General features: G+C 52.1%; 1 protein-coding gene across 1 annotated transcript in view; it reads right to left on the bottom strand.

Moving 5' to 3' along the window:
• Positions 1-4732: 4732 nt before the first annotated feature.
• Positions 4733-16727, bottom strand: part of SLC6A11 (solute carrier family 6 member 11) — a 117219-nt gene continuing 105224 nt past the window's right edge. The window contains exons 10-14 of the mRNA XM_036267369.1: positions 14926-15063; positions 12033-12135; positions 11119-11219; positions 10187-10357; positions 4733-5888 (exon numbers count right to left, since the gene is read on the bottom strand). Coding sequence (XP_036123262.1) covers positions 5736-5888; positions 10187-10357; positions 11119-11219; positions 12033-12135; positions 14926-15063 — 666 coding nt within the window. The 3' untranslated portion in view covers positions 4733-5735. The remainder of the gene's footprint in view (positions 5889-10186; positions 10358-11118; positions 11220-12032; positions 12136-14925; positions 15064-16727) is intronic.

The raw sequence follows: 16727 nt of genomic DNA, 5'->3' as shown, positions 1-16727 counted from the left end.
ATAGTATCAACAAAGGTGCTTCCAGGCTCCTGAAGAATTTCCCTACATGGCCTCTACCACCCATTGCTCCATGACCTTGAGTGATCCAACAATGCTGATGGCTGTGGTGGCACCTGGTGGCTTCCAAAGTAATCTGCGGGAAGTGCATGGGCCTTGGAGCCAGAGACTCCTGGCTGGGGCTGATATCACAGCTCGGCCACTTGCCAGCTCTGGGACCCTGGGCAGTGGACTGTGCTCCTCTGAGTCCGTTTTCTCATTGGTAGAATGTGAACACCACATTGACCCACAGGGCGAGCGAAGCAAGGGCCCAGCATGATTTCCACAGCTCAGTGAGTCTTCAGTGCTTATCTGTTCCCTTTCCCATGGCTCTCCACTCTGGGGAAAGCTAGGCACCTGTTCCCTGAAACTGCTGCCCACAGAGCACCTGCTCTGTGCCACGACCCGCACCAGGTGCCATCCCTATGAACATGGCATTACCTAATCCCCTTGCTCTATCCAAGAGATTGGGGAGGTGCCACCCCAGCCTCACAGTAGGTCAAGTTTCACAGAGTTATAAATGTAGACCAGGGATGGGGGTGGGGGGACTTTGATTTCTACCCACTTTCTCTGAAGATGTTTTTCTGCCTCTACCTTTGCTCAGGCTGTTCCCTCATCTCAAGTGCCCTTCTCTTCCCGGTGAACTCTCCCCATCTCTCAAGGTGCAGCTCAAGTCCCACATCCTTGGTTAGGTGGTTGGGCATGTGAGCTCTATTTAGACCCAGCAAACCAGGTCCTACACAGCTCCTCCACCTTCCGGGAGGTATATCTGATATCTCTTTGGGCAATTTATTTAGTCTCTAAACCTTTGTTCCTTTATATGAAAAATAAGATTGATAACACCTCTTAGGTTTGTTGTGAGGCTCTTATGAGGTAATGTAGACATGACACCTGGAACACAGTAGGTGTTCAAGAAACAGTTCTTATTGTACCCCCGGCATCCCCTGAGCTCTCGGCTCCTGGTACATTCTGCCCTGTAGTTTCCCATGGGGGTGGTTCTGACACTTCAGCTAGCCTGGAAGCTCAGAGTAGTGCATGCATTACTTCTCCAAGCGTTCCCAACAAAGTGGACCTTATTCAAGAGAGAGAGGGAGAGAAGGCCAGGAGTTGGCAACAAAGACTGACTTTGCTCCCTCGTGAGTAATAAGGTGCCAAGACCAAGGGCTTATTTGAGTTTTAACAGCCTGAGATGGTGCAGGGGTCTGAGCATGAAACAGGGGTGCAGAAGACTTCCAAGGGAATCGGAGCTAGCTGTATTCCCTTTCTGGGTCTCATCTTCTTACCATTCTACCTATGGCTAGACTGAGGCCCAGAGAAGTGGGCAGACTTGCAGAGTGCCACACTGCAGAGCTCAACCTGGAGCAAGCTAGGGACAGGGGAGCAGAACAGCTTCTCCCCATGCACTTCTCCCCCTTCCAGAGGAGTGTGGACATCTGTCCTCCTGACTCAGTCTTCAAAGAGCTCTTCCTCAATATCCCCACTACTAGATCCAGGCATGAAACCTGGTAGATGCTCAATAAAGCCCTGCTGAATACATGACCCTATTTCCCCAAATTTGCAGCTGTCAGCAGAAAGTGCCAGCTCCTCTTCCTCATTGCAGAGAAAAATCCCTTAGGCCTGAAGTAACCGATGACTTCACTTCTAGAGCTCCCCCTCCTCTGGTTATTTGCAGTGCCTAACAGAGCTTGGCCACAGAGTCAGGCTTGGCCAGCAGGGGTCACTCGCATGCACTGAAACCTGTAGGGTTTTTTATTTTAATTTTAGAGAGAGAGAAAGGGAGAGGGAGAGATAGAAACATCGATGAGAAAAAACATTGATTGCCCACCTCCTGCATGCCCCCCACTGGGGATCGGGCCCACAACCTGGGCATGTGCCCTGACTCGGAATCGAATTGGCGACCTCCTGGTCCATGGGTCGACGCTCAACCACTGAACCACACTGGCAGGCAGCCTGCAGGGTTTTCTTGGTAAAGTAATGCCTGTTACCAACTCTGTACGCTTAAGAGTCTGCAGATCAGATATCCTGGGAACAAAAGAGGTGCACATTTCCACGACTCAGCCTCTTCGACTCTTGCTGCTGACAGCTGCCTAACACCTAACACAATGCATTTTCAGACATCAGAAGGGAATGGTGGCAGGAGACAGGTGACTGCACCAGTCCCTGCGGCTCTATGAAGTACTCAGGGACCCTCTGGGGAATCACAGATTTTCTGAATTCTGAAACTTTGTGGGATGCTTCCCCTGTGAGCAGATGTTACCACCTCAGTCAAACAGGGTGAGAAGCCAAGACAGGTTCAGGGATTTTTGTTGTTGTTGATCCTCACCCGAGGATATTTTTCCATTGATTTTTAGAGAGAGTGGAAGGGAGGGAGGGAGAAGGAGAGGGAGAGGGAGAGAGAAACATCGATGTGAAAGAGACACATCAGTCAGTTGCCTCCCACAAGACACCGACAGGGACCAGGGATTGATCCTGCAATCCAGGTACATGCCCTTGACCAGGAACTGAACTCGTGACCCTTTGGTTCACGGGCCAATGCTCTAATCTCCAAGTCAAATCAGCCAGGGTGAAATCAGGGATTTTAAGCAAAAGAGTCAACTAGACCAGAGTGAGCAAACACTGTGTAGGTGGTCATACTGTACCACAACTGGCAGGACAAGACACGCTCTGTGGTCTCGAGCCATGCTTTGAAAATCTCAGCCAGAAATTTAGAGATTTTGTCTAAGTCTGAGAACACCAAACTTTAAGAGCTTAGGTACAATTTATTCAGGCTAATAATAACCAGTGTAAACACAGAGTTTCATCACTCAGACTCAAAGCTCATAGGATCTTCAGAAATGAAAAAAACGAAGGCTGGCAAGGACAGAGCCTAGAGCCAAGCCCAGGCTCCATGCTCCAAATCCTCGTCTCTTTCTGTCCCACCTTGCCTGCCTCAGACATGCAGGTCTGCCTACAAGGACAGGTGCCTGAGCTTTGTGGCATCTGTTGTTGCTATCGTGAAGTGGCATTCACCTGCTCTGGGGCTTTGCAGCACAAGACATAGTAAAGCACAGTGACTGAGAGACTGGGTTTTGAGGTCAGACAGACCTGACCTCTCTTTCTGGTCCTGCTGTTTACTAGCTGTGTGACTCTGGGCAAGTGGTTTGACTTCTCTGTGCTTCAGTTTCCGTATCTGTAATGTGGGGACGGTGATACATAAATAAAGTGGAGGAAGTGCCTACTTGATGGGGTTGAAGTGAGGACTGAACAGATAACTTGTAAAGCACTTAGCACGCAGTAGACATGCAGATACATGAACGGAAGTGTGGACTCCTGAAACACCTCTGAGTGCTTCTAAATTGTAGTCCTGAGTTGAGACTGCAACCTCCAAATAAGGAACCAAGATGCTTTTGCAGGAATATCATGGAGGTAATAAAAAGCAGAAAGAACGATCCAATGGACACCACTTTACTTATAGTTTGTTCATTCCTTTAATTTTTAAAAATGAGTAAGCAGACAGTCATGTGCCCTTTGAATACCCAATAAAAATGTTTATTATGTAAAACAGTACAACCTTTTTCATTTTTAATAATACTGTAAATATCTCAGAAAGGATGTATTGTTTCCAATGAATATCAAAAAAGTCTTCACGATGACGTTTCCCCTGCCCCCACATTTCCCTCCCCACCCCCACAAAGTTACCCAAAGACTAGTAGGAAATTACAAAAACAAAGCACAAAGGCCCTCCCTCCGCCCTGCCCCATTAGTAGTGTTAAGTGGGTGAAATGTAAGTGCCGCACTGTGTACGGTGCAGTGCGTGCCGCGGGGCGGCGGGGCTGTGCGTCTGAGAGCCACGGGGGAGAACCAGGAGCAGCAGCAGCGGGGAGGTGCCCTCCCCAGGACCTGTTGGGAGGAGAGCAGCTGAGGGGGCTGAGCTGAGCCTGGGTCTTCCTGGGTCCATTTCCTGGGCCCGCCACATCGAAGAGCTCGGGGAGAGGTCAGGCAGGCTGGGCTGTGTGCAAAGGAGGGACCAGAGCAGGTGTCCCACCTGCCTGGGTAGCGCTGGACATCCCTCCCAGCAAACTCGGGCTCGGAGGGGGGGCACCCAGAGCAGAGAAGCTGGGAGTTTGGGAACTTTGGGGTGAGTCAAACACACAGGTTCATCATAGAAAACAAGCCTCGGTGTGGACAAAGCTTGCATTTCCTCCAGATAAAACAGGGAGCGTAAAGGAAAATGATAAAGAATACAACTCCTCTGTCCCATAGTAACGCGGAATTCAAGACAGAGGCTTGATGTCGAATCCAGTGAAAGGCGAAAGAAAGAGCTCAGAGAGGTCTGGAGCGAGCCCCCCCCTTCCCCGCCCAGGCCTGCACGGAGAGGGACAGGCAGCTGGCTCCCCTCCAGCACCCTGGGAGAAAGGCAGCTGCATGGCTCCCCAAAACGTACAGGGAAGAAGCTTGTGTGACGGTTCCAACACTGCTGGTGACCGGAGGACGGGGAGGGAATTGAGAGGTGGGGGAGAGAAGCTGTCTGGGGCACCCGGAGGGAGGAGACGTGGCAGGGGCGTGGAGAGGGGCCGGAGGGGAAACCAGGCTCCAGGCCCACCCTGCAGCTCCTTCTCCTGAGAGGCCGGTGGAAGGTCCTGCAGGGCAGGTCCTGGCTGGGGCAGTGGCAGGACAAACAGTCACGTGTAGGACAGAGGCTGCCCCCCTAAGCCTGAAAACCAGCGCCCCGGCAGCTCTACAGGCGATGGCGAGGCTGAGCTGAGGGTGAGAGCAGACACCGCAGGAGCCTGACGTGGGGGCCCGGACCTGGCTGGTCTTCAGAGAACCGACTGCTCATGGCTGCAAACAACCTTGAGTTGTGGAGAAAACACATCACCAACACACTGTTTCCTTGATTCACTTGATTTAAAATAAGCAGGTGGCGGCTGGGTGGAAGGATGGCTGCCTGAGTCTTCAGAAGAATTCAAGATGAATGGCAGGTCTGCCAGCCAATGAGGCATGCAGTGAGAATCCCCAGGAGATGCTGCCAGGCTGGGAAGGACCTGGAGATCACCTGACCCCGCCCTCCCACTTTGGAGACAGGGAACCGGAGGCCCAGGGAGCAGACGTGAGTGCCCAAGGTCACTTAGTAGGCTCAGGGTAGATGTATGCCTGTAACCCAGGAGTCCTGAGTCTGGTGGGACTTTTTCTTCTCTGACATAGCCTTGCTGTCTGCAAACCCACTGCTAAGAGGTCGGGGATGGGAAAGGGAGGGTGTGAAGGAAAAGCCCCCCCGCCCCCAGGGGTGTGGAGGAGGGCTGGTAGCAATGGTCAGGGACAAACATGGGACATGGACTAGTTGAGTAAAAGGCTGACAGAGGAGAACAGGCATAGCTCCCACCCACCCTGTCCACAGCCTGAGTATAAAAATGGGACCATATGATACATTTGTTCTTAACCCCTAGAAAACACCAGTTAAACCATCCTAGCACAGAAAGATTCTGCTAGTCCCTGTTCAGTATTAACTCTCTGTAATGTTACTTACTTGATAATTGGGGGTGAGGAGGGGAATGAGACTTTAAACCAGAATGTACACAGCCACCTTAAAACTAACTTGTTAATAAGTCCTGTGCAAAACGAGCAAGCCTCTATCATTACGTGAAGGACGTGTTCCAGGTATTCATTTACACACACAGGAAGGAGAGGGAGGCAGAGGCATCCAGGTGGCAGGTGGACTCTCAGAAGTGCGTCTCCTTCTCTGTGATGGCTGCAATGGTCCCATCGCCCTTGAGTTTGGCGTCACAGTCATTAACCATCACCGTCCGTGAGTCTGCCCCAAGCTTGCCCCTCATTTTCAGATCAGCACTGGGGATCATCAACTTCCGGAATTTCTAGGTGGTTGAGAGGAGGAGAAGGGCTGTCTGAGAGCGGCCGCCAGGGTCCTAGGGCCTGCCTCGGCCTCTCCCAACCTCAGAGTGAGCCCGAGGTGGGGGGCACGAGGGCTGGAGTCATCAGACTGGGGTCCGGGCCCAGTCCTGCCACTTAGAACTCTTTCCTGGATGGTGAATTGAACCTCCTGGGTCTCAATTTCCACTCTGGGAAGTGGGGACAATGGAGATACCCACCCTGGCAGTTGGTGAGGAGTAAGGGGGTGCTAAACCAGCCTGTACCTGGCCTAATGCAGGTGACAAGGATGACAGAGCTGCCCGCAGGGCCCACTGCCCCATCCCTTCCCTCTGGAAGAGACAGCAGCTGGGTCTGAATTGCTGAGCAGTCCCTCACTAGCTGTGCTGGGCAAGCCACCGAACCCCTGGGAGCTGCGTTGGAGAGTGAGCTAAGGAGCCACGGGGCTATTTCTATAGTGATTGCTGGATGAATGGAAGCACTTCCCACAAAGGGGACGTCATCACGCTGCCACCACCCAGAGGAACAGGTGGTGTGTGCCATGTGCCCCTGGGCCGCAGCTTGAAGGTGAACACACTAGACACTCACAGCCACAGCCTCACGCCACCTTGCAAAGTGGCCGGCACTGGGCTGGATGTGAATGGAATGGCTGCTGTCCCCACTCCACTGAGGAAGTGGAGCCACGGCGGGTGCTGGCACTCCCTCCTGCCGCCACGGCCCTGCCCTGGGTTCCCGCACCTCGGCTTCCTGTGCGTCCTCCCTGCTCTCTCAGGAGAAGACACCAGGCTGGGATGGAAGAGGCATAACTCTTTCCCCAGGAAGGCTGGGAAGACTTCTGGATGACTGATTTCTCACGATCAAGGTTCCGTTTTCTCTTGCAGACCCTGCCATGCCTCGGAGGCTGCACCTACATGACTCGTCTGTGCTGAGCACCTACTGTGCGCCAGGCACGGCACCAGGCTCTTCACACAGGTCAGGGGTTAAGAGCATGGGCTGGGGAGCCAAGTGCCTGGTTTGACCTCCAGATCCACCTTTTAACCTCTCTGTGTCCCAGTTTCCTCAGGTGTCACAGGGGATAACCGGTGCCTGCCTTCTGGGGTTCTCCAAAGGCTCAGATTCGTTGATTTAGCCACAGATTAGCACGGAGTATCTACCCTCACAGCAATTCTCTGGGGTAAGGACCGTTGACCCCATTTTTTCTTCCAGATCCTTCCTGCCAGTTGGCAGAACCTTCTGGAAACATAAGGAGGTAGATTAACTGAGACAAGTTCTCCCAGTAGGGAAGAGGTGGAAACCAGGTCTGACTGCCTCCAAAGACTTCACTGTCTTTAATAAGCCCCGCTCTCTGCATGAGCTTAGGGGGACAGGGGGGCTCAGCAAAGCGGCCTCTTCTTCCTCCTCCCTTCACGCCAGGCCTCAGAGAATCTCTGGAGGACTCTCTTGCAGACCCTGGCGTTTCTGAATACCAAAAGGCCACTGGAAGTTTGCCAGGGGCTTGCATGGCCACGGTATTAGGGCTGCAGGACCACTCTCTTCTGGACATGTTTGGTCCCAAATAAAAATTAACCAACTGCCCTTGACCTGCAGGTGCCAAGGAGCAGGCTTGCGTCTTCTGGCTGGATGCATAGCTTTCTCTGGAGCCCAGGCCCCTTGGTGAGCAAGCAGGCTAAGCGAAGCCAACTCTGCACGCGCGTACAACACACACACACACACACCACACTCCACTCCCATCTCCCTCTGACCTTGTCCTGGGAGACCAAGGGCAACTCCTGAGATCCCTGGGGTGTGGTGCTGGGGCAGAGACAGGGCCCCACCATGGAGTGCGTCCAGTCCAGCAGAGGAACGAGCCAGTAAAGCTCAGGGAATGAGCGCACAGACTTCAGAGTCTCCGCTTCACCGCCTAGAGACTGTGTGCCCTTGGCTAAGTTGCTTCACTTCTCTGTGCTTCAGCTTCCTCATCTGTGAAGTGGGGACAATAACAGCCTGCACCTCCCAGGACTGCTAGGAGGCTGAAATGGCTCAGTTTGCAAACGGCTTAGAGTAGTGTCTGGCACACTGCAAACAGTTTGCTAAATGAGCGAGAAACTGACTCAGACCATCTGATCTGCCAGCAGGTGGGAAAGGAGAGTAAAGAGAGCCAGTGCTCTGGAAATAAGGCGGCGTGGGTGATAATTCAGTCTGCTGCCAAGAGACCACATACGTACCATTCCACCAAGAGAGTGTCTAGAACTGGCAGCTCCGTGGAGACAGAAAGATTAGTGAGTGTCTGGGGGTGGGAACAGGGCTAACGGTGAATGGACAGGAGGGATCTTAGTAGAGTGATAAAAATGTTCTAAAACTGATTTATGATGATAAATGCACTATACTGAAAGTTACTAAAAAATCATTGAATGGCACACCCCAAAATGGTGAATTTTATCATATTTAAAGATTTTTCTTTTAAACCAATTTTTGGTTTCCACTATGGAAAACAATATGGAGTTTCCTCAAAAAATTAAAAGTAGAACTACTATATGATCCAGCAATTTCACTTCTAGGTATTTATATGAAGAACAGAAAATCACTAGCTTGGAAAGATACATGCATTCCATGTCCATCCCAGCATTATTTACAAAAGCAAAAACATGGAAGTAACCTAAGTGACCTCAGTGTACATCAATGGAACACACACACACACACACACACACACACACACACACACACAGGAATATTATTCAGCCACAAAAAAGGAAATCTTGCCTTTGTGACAACATGGATGGACCTTGAGGGCATTATGCTAAATGGGATAACTCAGAGAAAGATAAATGCGATAGGGTCTCATTTATATGTGGAATATAAAGAAACAAAACAAACAACCGAGTTCACAAATATAGAGGACAGATTAGTGGGTGGGCAAAATGAGTAAAGGGGGGGAAGTCCAAAGATACAAACTTCCAGTTATAACATAAATAAGTCCTGGGGATATAATGTACAGCATGGAGACTACAGTTAATTAATACTGTGTTGCATATTTGAAAGTTCATAAGAGAGTAGATCTTAAAAGTTCTCATCACGAGAAAACAAAAAACAACAAAAAAAACCCTGTGCCTGGCCACTGTGGCTCAGTGGTTGAGCATCAACCCAGGCACCAAGAGGTCGCCGGTTTGATTCCTGGTCAGGGCACATGCCCAGGTTGTGGGCCAAATCCCTAGTGGGGGGCATGCAGGAGGCAGCCAATCGATGTTCCTATTTCTCTCTCCCTCTCTCTCTAAAAAAAATCAATAAAGAAAAAAAACAAACCTGTAACTATGTGTAGTAATGGAAGTTAACTAGACTTACTGTGGTGAGTTTCATATAACTATTGAAGCATTATGTTATACACCTGAAACTAATATAATGTATGTCAATTACACCTCAATAAAAAAATAAAAACTGACTTGCTACCCTGGCCGGTTTGGCTTAGTGGTTGGAGCGATGACCCGTGGACTGAAGGGTCATGGGTTTGATTCCGGTCAAGAGCATGTAATTTGGTTGCAGTTCGGTCCCCAGTCCTGGTGGGGGTCCTGCGGGAGGCAACCAATCGTATGTCTCTCTCACATTGATGTGTCTCAGATCAATGTTTCTCTCTCTCTCTCTCCCTCCCACTCTATCTAAAGATAAATGGAAAAGTATCCTTGGGTGAGGATTAAAAAATTTTTTTTTGGTTTGCTAATTTCTGGCTATGTGATGCTAATTTTTGGTTGAGTAACAGTTTCTCTGAGGTTCAGTTTCTCTACCTATTAAATGCAGAAAATGATGCCAGTCCCTGGTTTGCTCTGAGGACTAAAGGGTACACAGCATGTAGAGAACCTGGCAGGGTGATGACATGGGATAGGTGTCAGTCCCCAAATGTCAGATCCTCTTCCTTGGGAGTGGGGTCCTTCATGCATTAACAGAACAGCAAGTGCTAACACCTGGTCACTCTCTGTTCCAGGTCCCGGTCTAAGTGCTTTCCCTATATGAGGGACTGCCGCTGTCCCCATTGTACAGATGAGGAAACCGAGGCTGAGTTCACAGCTCAAACCCGAGGCCTCACAGAGATGCCTCTACATAGGTCATGATGGACACCTGTCAAGGAGAATGCTTCCCTGAGAGACACGTGGGGCCTGTTCTCATAGCACCCATTGCCCAGATGAGGAAACTGAAACCCAGAGAGGTGCCCAAGGACTCAACCCTGGCCACCAGCCTGTCCCAGGCAGAACCAAGCCCTGCCCTGCACCCCAGGACTTTCAGGGCCACCCTTGTGAACCCCTCCCTGCCGTCTCACCTCAGGCAGCGTCCCCTCTGTCTTCCACAGCTTGATGAAGACCCAGAGAGGGATGCAGAACATGGAGGACAGGGCCATGAGCCAGCCTATGCCATAGCCCCAGGCGGGGTAGGTGTAGGTGTTGTTATACTTGAGAGGCTTGTACTTGACCAGAAAGAAGATGAAGATGCCCTGTGGAGAGACAGGGAGAGGTCCCTGGGTCAGTGTGCAGGAGGCAGGCGTGGAGAGGACCCAGCCCATGTGAAAGGCTTGGAGAGGGCAGGCTCTGCCCAGGTGCACAGTGCATCTGCAGTCCATCCCACCAGCACCGGACACTCAGCGAATGGACCCCCCAGACCTCAGGACCTCGCCAGGCTGTGAGGCCCTCCTACCCCCCAGGAGCCTCATCCCCAGCCTCTGCCCAATCAGGAATTTTCATTTTTCCTGGCTATTTCTTGGGCGTGGTTTCAAAGCTGCCTCTTAGAACTACAATGGTTTGTGAAGATGCTTTGAGATGCTCCCAGTACCAAGAGCTGGGCGAAGAGTAATGGGCTGTTTATTTATTAAACATCAGGTCATGAAGGCCTCTGACTCCATGGTCTTGACTGAGGGTAGAGCGGGAGCCCCAACTGTACCCTCAGTTGTGCTGCTGCCACAATTAACCACAAAGCCAAAGGTCTCCCAACTGATCCTCAGCCCGCCCCAGAAGTGGGTCACAGCCGCCCAGTGTGCAAGTGTAGAATCTGAGGCTCACAGTGGGGGACTTGCTTGTAGTCAAGCAAGCTGATGGCAGAGCTTGGATCCCAGGGAGGCCCCTCCCTTGCCGAGCCCAGAGGCTGTCCCCACGACTCCAACCCAGGTGTCGGGTGCTTCGGACTTTCTGAGTGTACACAGGGTCACCCAGGTGGTGTCTCCTCAGCCAGGTCTGGGACTCTGGGTGGGTGGGCACTTACCGCACAGATCCCGGGGGTCACGACCTTCCAGCACCATTTAATGAGTGACAATGGCTTGTAGCCAATCATGTCTTCGATGTTTTCATAGAACCGGTTGCTTCCTGTTCAGAATAAAACAGACAGGCACACATACCCGAGAATTTTGTACAAGACTCAGAGGGAAGGGTAGGAGTGTTTGCTTTCCCCGGCCTGACACAAATTATGGCAGGGACCTTATTTATTACTGCTTAAAACTACCAAGATGTTATACCTATGTGAGGTTTCGGGATGAACTACAGAAGGAGGGATTCTGGTCGATATTGGGAGGACCCCTCCTGACCTTGGGCAGTGAGGTCCAGGAAACAATGAGGAGTTCGTGGGAGTAAGGCGGACAGGGTCTCTGGAGAATCAGGGAGAGGTGCTGGCTGACTTGCATGTAGGTGGAGTTCAGGGCCACAAAGGCCAGGGCCTGGCTGGGCTGTTACTGAGCCGAGTGGCCTGCAGGGGCATGTATTTCTGAGCCAGGTTCACAGTGGAAATGTCCATCATCATCAAACCCAGCTCATTCTAGGAACAGGAGGACCAGAAGGCAGGTATCGACTGAGGGCCAGGCACTGTGCTACCTGCTTTGCCTACAGTATCTCCGACTTGGAGACATAACAATGATGACCCCATTTCACAGATGGAAAAACTAAGTCTCAGGGGCAAAGGGATTATCGCAAGGTCATAGTTCCTAAGCCTGAAATCCCTCTCTGTGCTGTAGGGGTATAAAGGCAGGAAGGTATCCCAAAAAGTGGGAAGGGCCAAGGAGTCCCTGAGGGAAAGGAGGACGAGCCTGAGATGGACAGAGACAGGCCACAGAGAACCTGAGCCCACCCCTGCTGTGGGCACCGATGCAGGCCACTGCAGTGTGGGTGGGCTTGACCTCTACTCACCGTACACCCAGCCGATGCAGACACACTCAAAGATGGCCACAAACAGAAGGCACATCCCACTGGCAGCATAGGAGTCAAAGAGCTGGAAGATGTACATGCCACCCTGCGGGGCAGGAGGGCAGACACATGGACAGAGAAATGGACAGACACATGGGGGAGCAGGGTCAGCCAGCTGGCCTTGAGAATCTCTCTGCCCTGCCCTGTGCCTACCATCAGCCAGGAGTCACCTCCACCAGGGCAGACGGCTTCTCCCCAATCCCTAGAACACTGCACCCTCTGTACCTGGACACCCCTAAGACGCCATCCTCTGGGAATTGCTGGGATCATAATGGTCTTTGTCTTTGCTCCCCAATGCCAGAAACAACACAGAAAACCCGACACTGGAGGTTGGGCAGCCTCCGCACCTCTCCTTGATGGCTCTAACAGCCTCCTCTCTGGCCTCCCGCCTCCACTCTAGCCTCAATTCTTCTGTACATCAGCTTTCACAGGGACCTTTCTAATATGCAAATCCAACCATGTCACTCCACAGTTTTTTATGACCTGTTGGCTTCCTTAAGCCTGCCAATCAGGACCGCCTTCTCCACTTGGCTTCATCACCCCTTAACCACCAGCCATCCTCAACATGCTCCCTCCTGGACAGACTGAGGGACAGTCTCACCTCTGTGCCTTTGCACGTCTTTCCCTTTCACTTGTAAGTTCCTTCAAAGCTCAGCTCAAATGTTACCTCCTCCAAGAAGCTCTCCTTGACAGCCTCATTATTTCTTTGGGCCTCCTCAGCATGTTTTTATGAACTTAGAATTTAAAAAAGTATTCTCCTTTCAGCTGCGTGGCTAGTGCTGAGCTCCTGCGGGGAGGTCCGCACACCTGTCCTCTGTATGGCCCTCGTTACAGAGCCCGGGTCACGGCAGGTCACCTAGAAGTGCAAGCTGAATTGTGTAGAGTGGGAGACCTTGGAAGAGGGACTCTGACTGGCTTGTCTACTGTTGTGTCCCCATTTTGGCCCAGGGCTTGGCACATAGTAGGTGTGCAGTCAACTGTTATAAGATATAGGAATGACATGGGCCAATTCTGAAATACATAGATCTGCGCTGATTAAGTTCAGTAGGAGGCCTTCGAGGTGCACATTCAGCTGACCTATTAAAAGGCAGGTACTACTCTTATTCCCAATGTTCATAGGGGAAACTGAGGCACGGAGCAGTAAGAACACTTGCTGAATGCCGTCCAGCTAGCCAGCCATGGGGCTCAGGAGTGAGCCCAGGTGGCCATGCCCCTAACCACCCACGATACCGTCTCAGTGGAACATCAGAAATGTGTGGCCTACTTTTCCCTGGAGCTGAGCTTTAAATGTCTATAAATGAGGGAGAAGATCCTGTCGGCAATTACTGTGAAGGCCGAGGCCGACACGGCCCATTTGGCAATTTGAACTTCCCCTGCACGAATGCACTCGGATGTTCCTCCATCGGGGCAGAAGCTTGGCATGTGAAGTCATGGTCTCTGGCAGTCGAGTGTTGGCTCCCTGCTGGGCCCTGGGGGCTGCAAGGCACCCTTGGCAGACCCAAGGCTTCGGTGGAGGGTGGGCACGGAGGCTCTGAGAGCTGGTAGTACCCGGGGCCAGAGGCCCAGAGGCCCTTCCACCTGCCTGCTCCAGCCAGCGCTGCTCATGCCACGCCTGCTCTTGCCATCTTCCCCTCATCAGCCTCTTTAACACATCAGGTTACCCCCCTTCGTGTGACCAAAGACTCTACTTCACGTAATTAATCAGCACTGAATGAGGCCCTGCTCACAGCAGCCCTGGCTTCCCTGCCTGGGGAGAAACGAGATGGAAAGAGGACCACACCATTCATTTGCTCAGATGCGGATTACCACTCCCATTAATGTGACAATGACTAGGAACAGTAATAACACCAGCCACTTTACAGCAGGCGCCCACCCCAGCCAGGCCTGAGGGCACGGAGCCAAGCAAGGTTTCTCTGTGGACCTCAGGGTCTGGTGGAGCAGACAGGTGAACAGTGGGAGGCTGGGCTGAGCTTGGGACAAAGTGCTGAGGGAAGGAAAGCAGAGGAGGCTTCCAGGAGGCAGCGGCATTTGGTTGAGAAGATGAGGTTCAGTGGGCTGACCTCGGTTTCGCAGCAGCTGCTTTGACTGATTCTGAGTTCCCTCATTTCCTTCCATGTTTCTTATAAACCTCTTGTCTCTAAGCAACAGGTTTTTTATGTTTTTGTTTTTAATTTAATTTTTTGAATATAGGGAAAAAGATATCTCAGGGTACTTTCCCAAGGTACTTGAGGAAGGATGAGAGAGGATGGCTGCAGGAGGAGAGAAATGTGATTTTATGAAGCAATCTTCATCTGAGGCTCACGGTGAAGCCCTCCTCACCCACGGGCCCATCAGGGACGGAGGGGGCCGAAGGGGGAACTCAGTGCCTGAAGGTGCCAACTATCACCATGGGTGTCTATTCTCAGCAATGCTCCGGAAAGGCCTGCTTTGAACTTTAGCCCCAAAACAGTAACTAGTTGAGGTGTTCATAGCTGACACTGTCCCCTTTACCCCAAGTTCCTGTTAGGGGTGGCCCAGGCAGCCAGAATACGAGATAATCCCAGCATTTCCCTCCGTGAACTTTGTCCCCTCTGCTAACGACAGCAGTGACCTTTAGCTGAACATTTACACGTGCAAGACATTGCTCTGAGGCTTAATGAGCATGTCCATGTGATTCTCACAATGCCCACTGGGAAGAGGACAGAACTGAGTCATAGAGAAGGTAGCAGACCTGGCCAGAGTCACACAACTAGTCTGTCTCAGAGCAGGATATGACATCAGACCCACCCGACTCGGAGCCCAGGCACTCGCCGCTGCGCTACGCTGTTTGCTGGCTTACTCCGTCCACATCACTCACCTCCGTTAACATCACGAGGCCCAGAAAGTAGGAGACGATCGACAAGGCCAGGATAAGCAGCTCCCGCCGATAGCCCCTCCGGAAGACCTTGGGGTACATGTCCACCACGGCGGTCACAAGGCTTTCTACACACACAAACTGGACGAGGCAGATACAATGGTGTGAAGCCCAAGAAAAAGGGCATTTCAGTGGCCCTGGCTGTGGCTGGCACAGCAGGAATAGTCCCTGGGCTGCGCCCCCACTGGGCTCACCTTCATTCCCACACTCACAGGACGGAGTGCCCAGAATAATGGCAACAATCACAGCACTTACAGGACCCTAGTATGTCCATGGAACAGATGAGGACACTGAGGCTCAGAGAGGGGAAGGAACCTATCCAAGGCGACTCAGCAAGAAAGCGGCAGAGTCAAGACCTGAACTGGGCTCTCCTGATTCCAAAGCTGGTACTCCTACCCCATGCTGCCTGTCCAGGGCCTATGTGCTGTGGGCCCTGTCCTGGGGTCTGTGACTTAAATGAGACCCAGCCCCTGCTTGGGAGGCAAGACAGGAATCCTGAGAGTTGAGTGCTCTGTGGGCAGCAGGTTCTGGTCAGTCTCAGCACACTGGGGGGACTTCACTTGCTTGTTCTCCAAGACTGTGATAGTCCCCCATCCTTTGCTTCTGGTGCTCTTTGCTCTGCGGGGTGGAGGCGATCACAGCTAAGGCAGAACCTAGCCCCTGTGTTGCCCCAGTCTCTGGGGGTGTGGTGGGGAGCAGAGCCATTTCTTGGCCCCAAATCCTTTATGATTCATTCTCCTCCTCAGGAAAGGTATTTACATCCTCGTTGTGCAAAGGGACTGTAGCACAGAGAAGGTAAATGACTAGCCTAGAGTCACACAGCCTGCAAGAGTTGTGGGGCTGGGACTCAAACCCAGCCCTGACCCCAAAGCCCAGGTTCCCAGCCTCCATGCTGCCCTGCCTCCGTGGCTAGGCTGGCTGTGCTTGTCCAGGAGTCCAGGATCGAACCTAGAGAGACATCAGGGCATGCACACTAAGAGCCACAGAGACCTGGGTGTGTGTTCCTGTGAGTTACTTGGCATCTCTGAGCCTCAGTTTCTTCATCTGCAAAATGAAGACAAGCAAAGGAGCCCCCAGTCTGTGTGGTTATTGGGATGAAGAGCTAAGGACACAGCCCAGGCACAAAGCAAGTAGAGCATGTGTGGGGGTGAGCACAGCAGCCGTCTGCCCTCCCTGCCAGACTCCCTGACCCTACTGACAAACACAGTACCTCAGTCCAATTGCTGGCCCAGCTCAGCCCAGAGACTCACAGAGCCCATTCCCCCACCCCCATTCCCTGTGCCCAGGTGGGCTTGTCACTGACACACACAAGCTGAAACCCCTCCTGAAGTCTCCACCACAACAATGGAAGGGAAGATTATGAACAACAATGGAGGAAAGATTATCAGCAGAAACACCTGGTGCTTCAGCAGCGTGGCTTAGCAGTTTCTGAGAAACCATCCAAGGGAAGAAATTGGACTTGGCTGGGTTGACAGACACGCTGGCCACACGGCTTGGGTGCTAAGTGGCTCCCACAAGGTCATGAGTGATGGGTAGCACCTTGCTAATAGACCCCAGTTTGACAGCAAAGCCAGGGCTTTAGCTGGAGGATATTCTCTGGGGCTCTTAGGGGAGCCAGCTGCAACGGAGCAGCGGGGCAAAGGGCGGATTTATGGGAGTGAAGAGGGATAGAAGGCCAAGGGATTCGGGCTGAAAAACCAGGGAAAGGATTGGGAGGGCAGACTGGGGGCGTGTTTCAGTGTGAG

This window comes from Molossus molossus, unplaced genomic scaffold (assembly GCF_014108415.1).
Source record: "Molossus molossus isolate mMolMol1 unplaced genomic scaffold, mMolMol1.p scaffold_m16_p_18, whole genome shotgun sequence".
Lineage (NCBI taxonomy): Eukaryota > Metazoa > Chordata > Mammalia > Chiroptera > Molossidae > Molossus > Molossus molossus.
The sequence above is the reverse complement of the archived record's forward strand: the minus strand, read 5'-3'. Positions and strand labels throughout refer to the sequence as shown.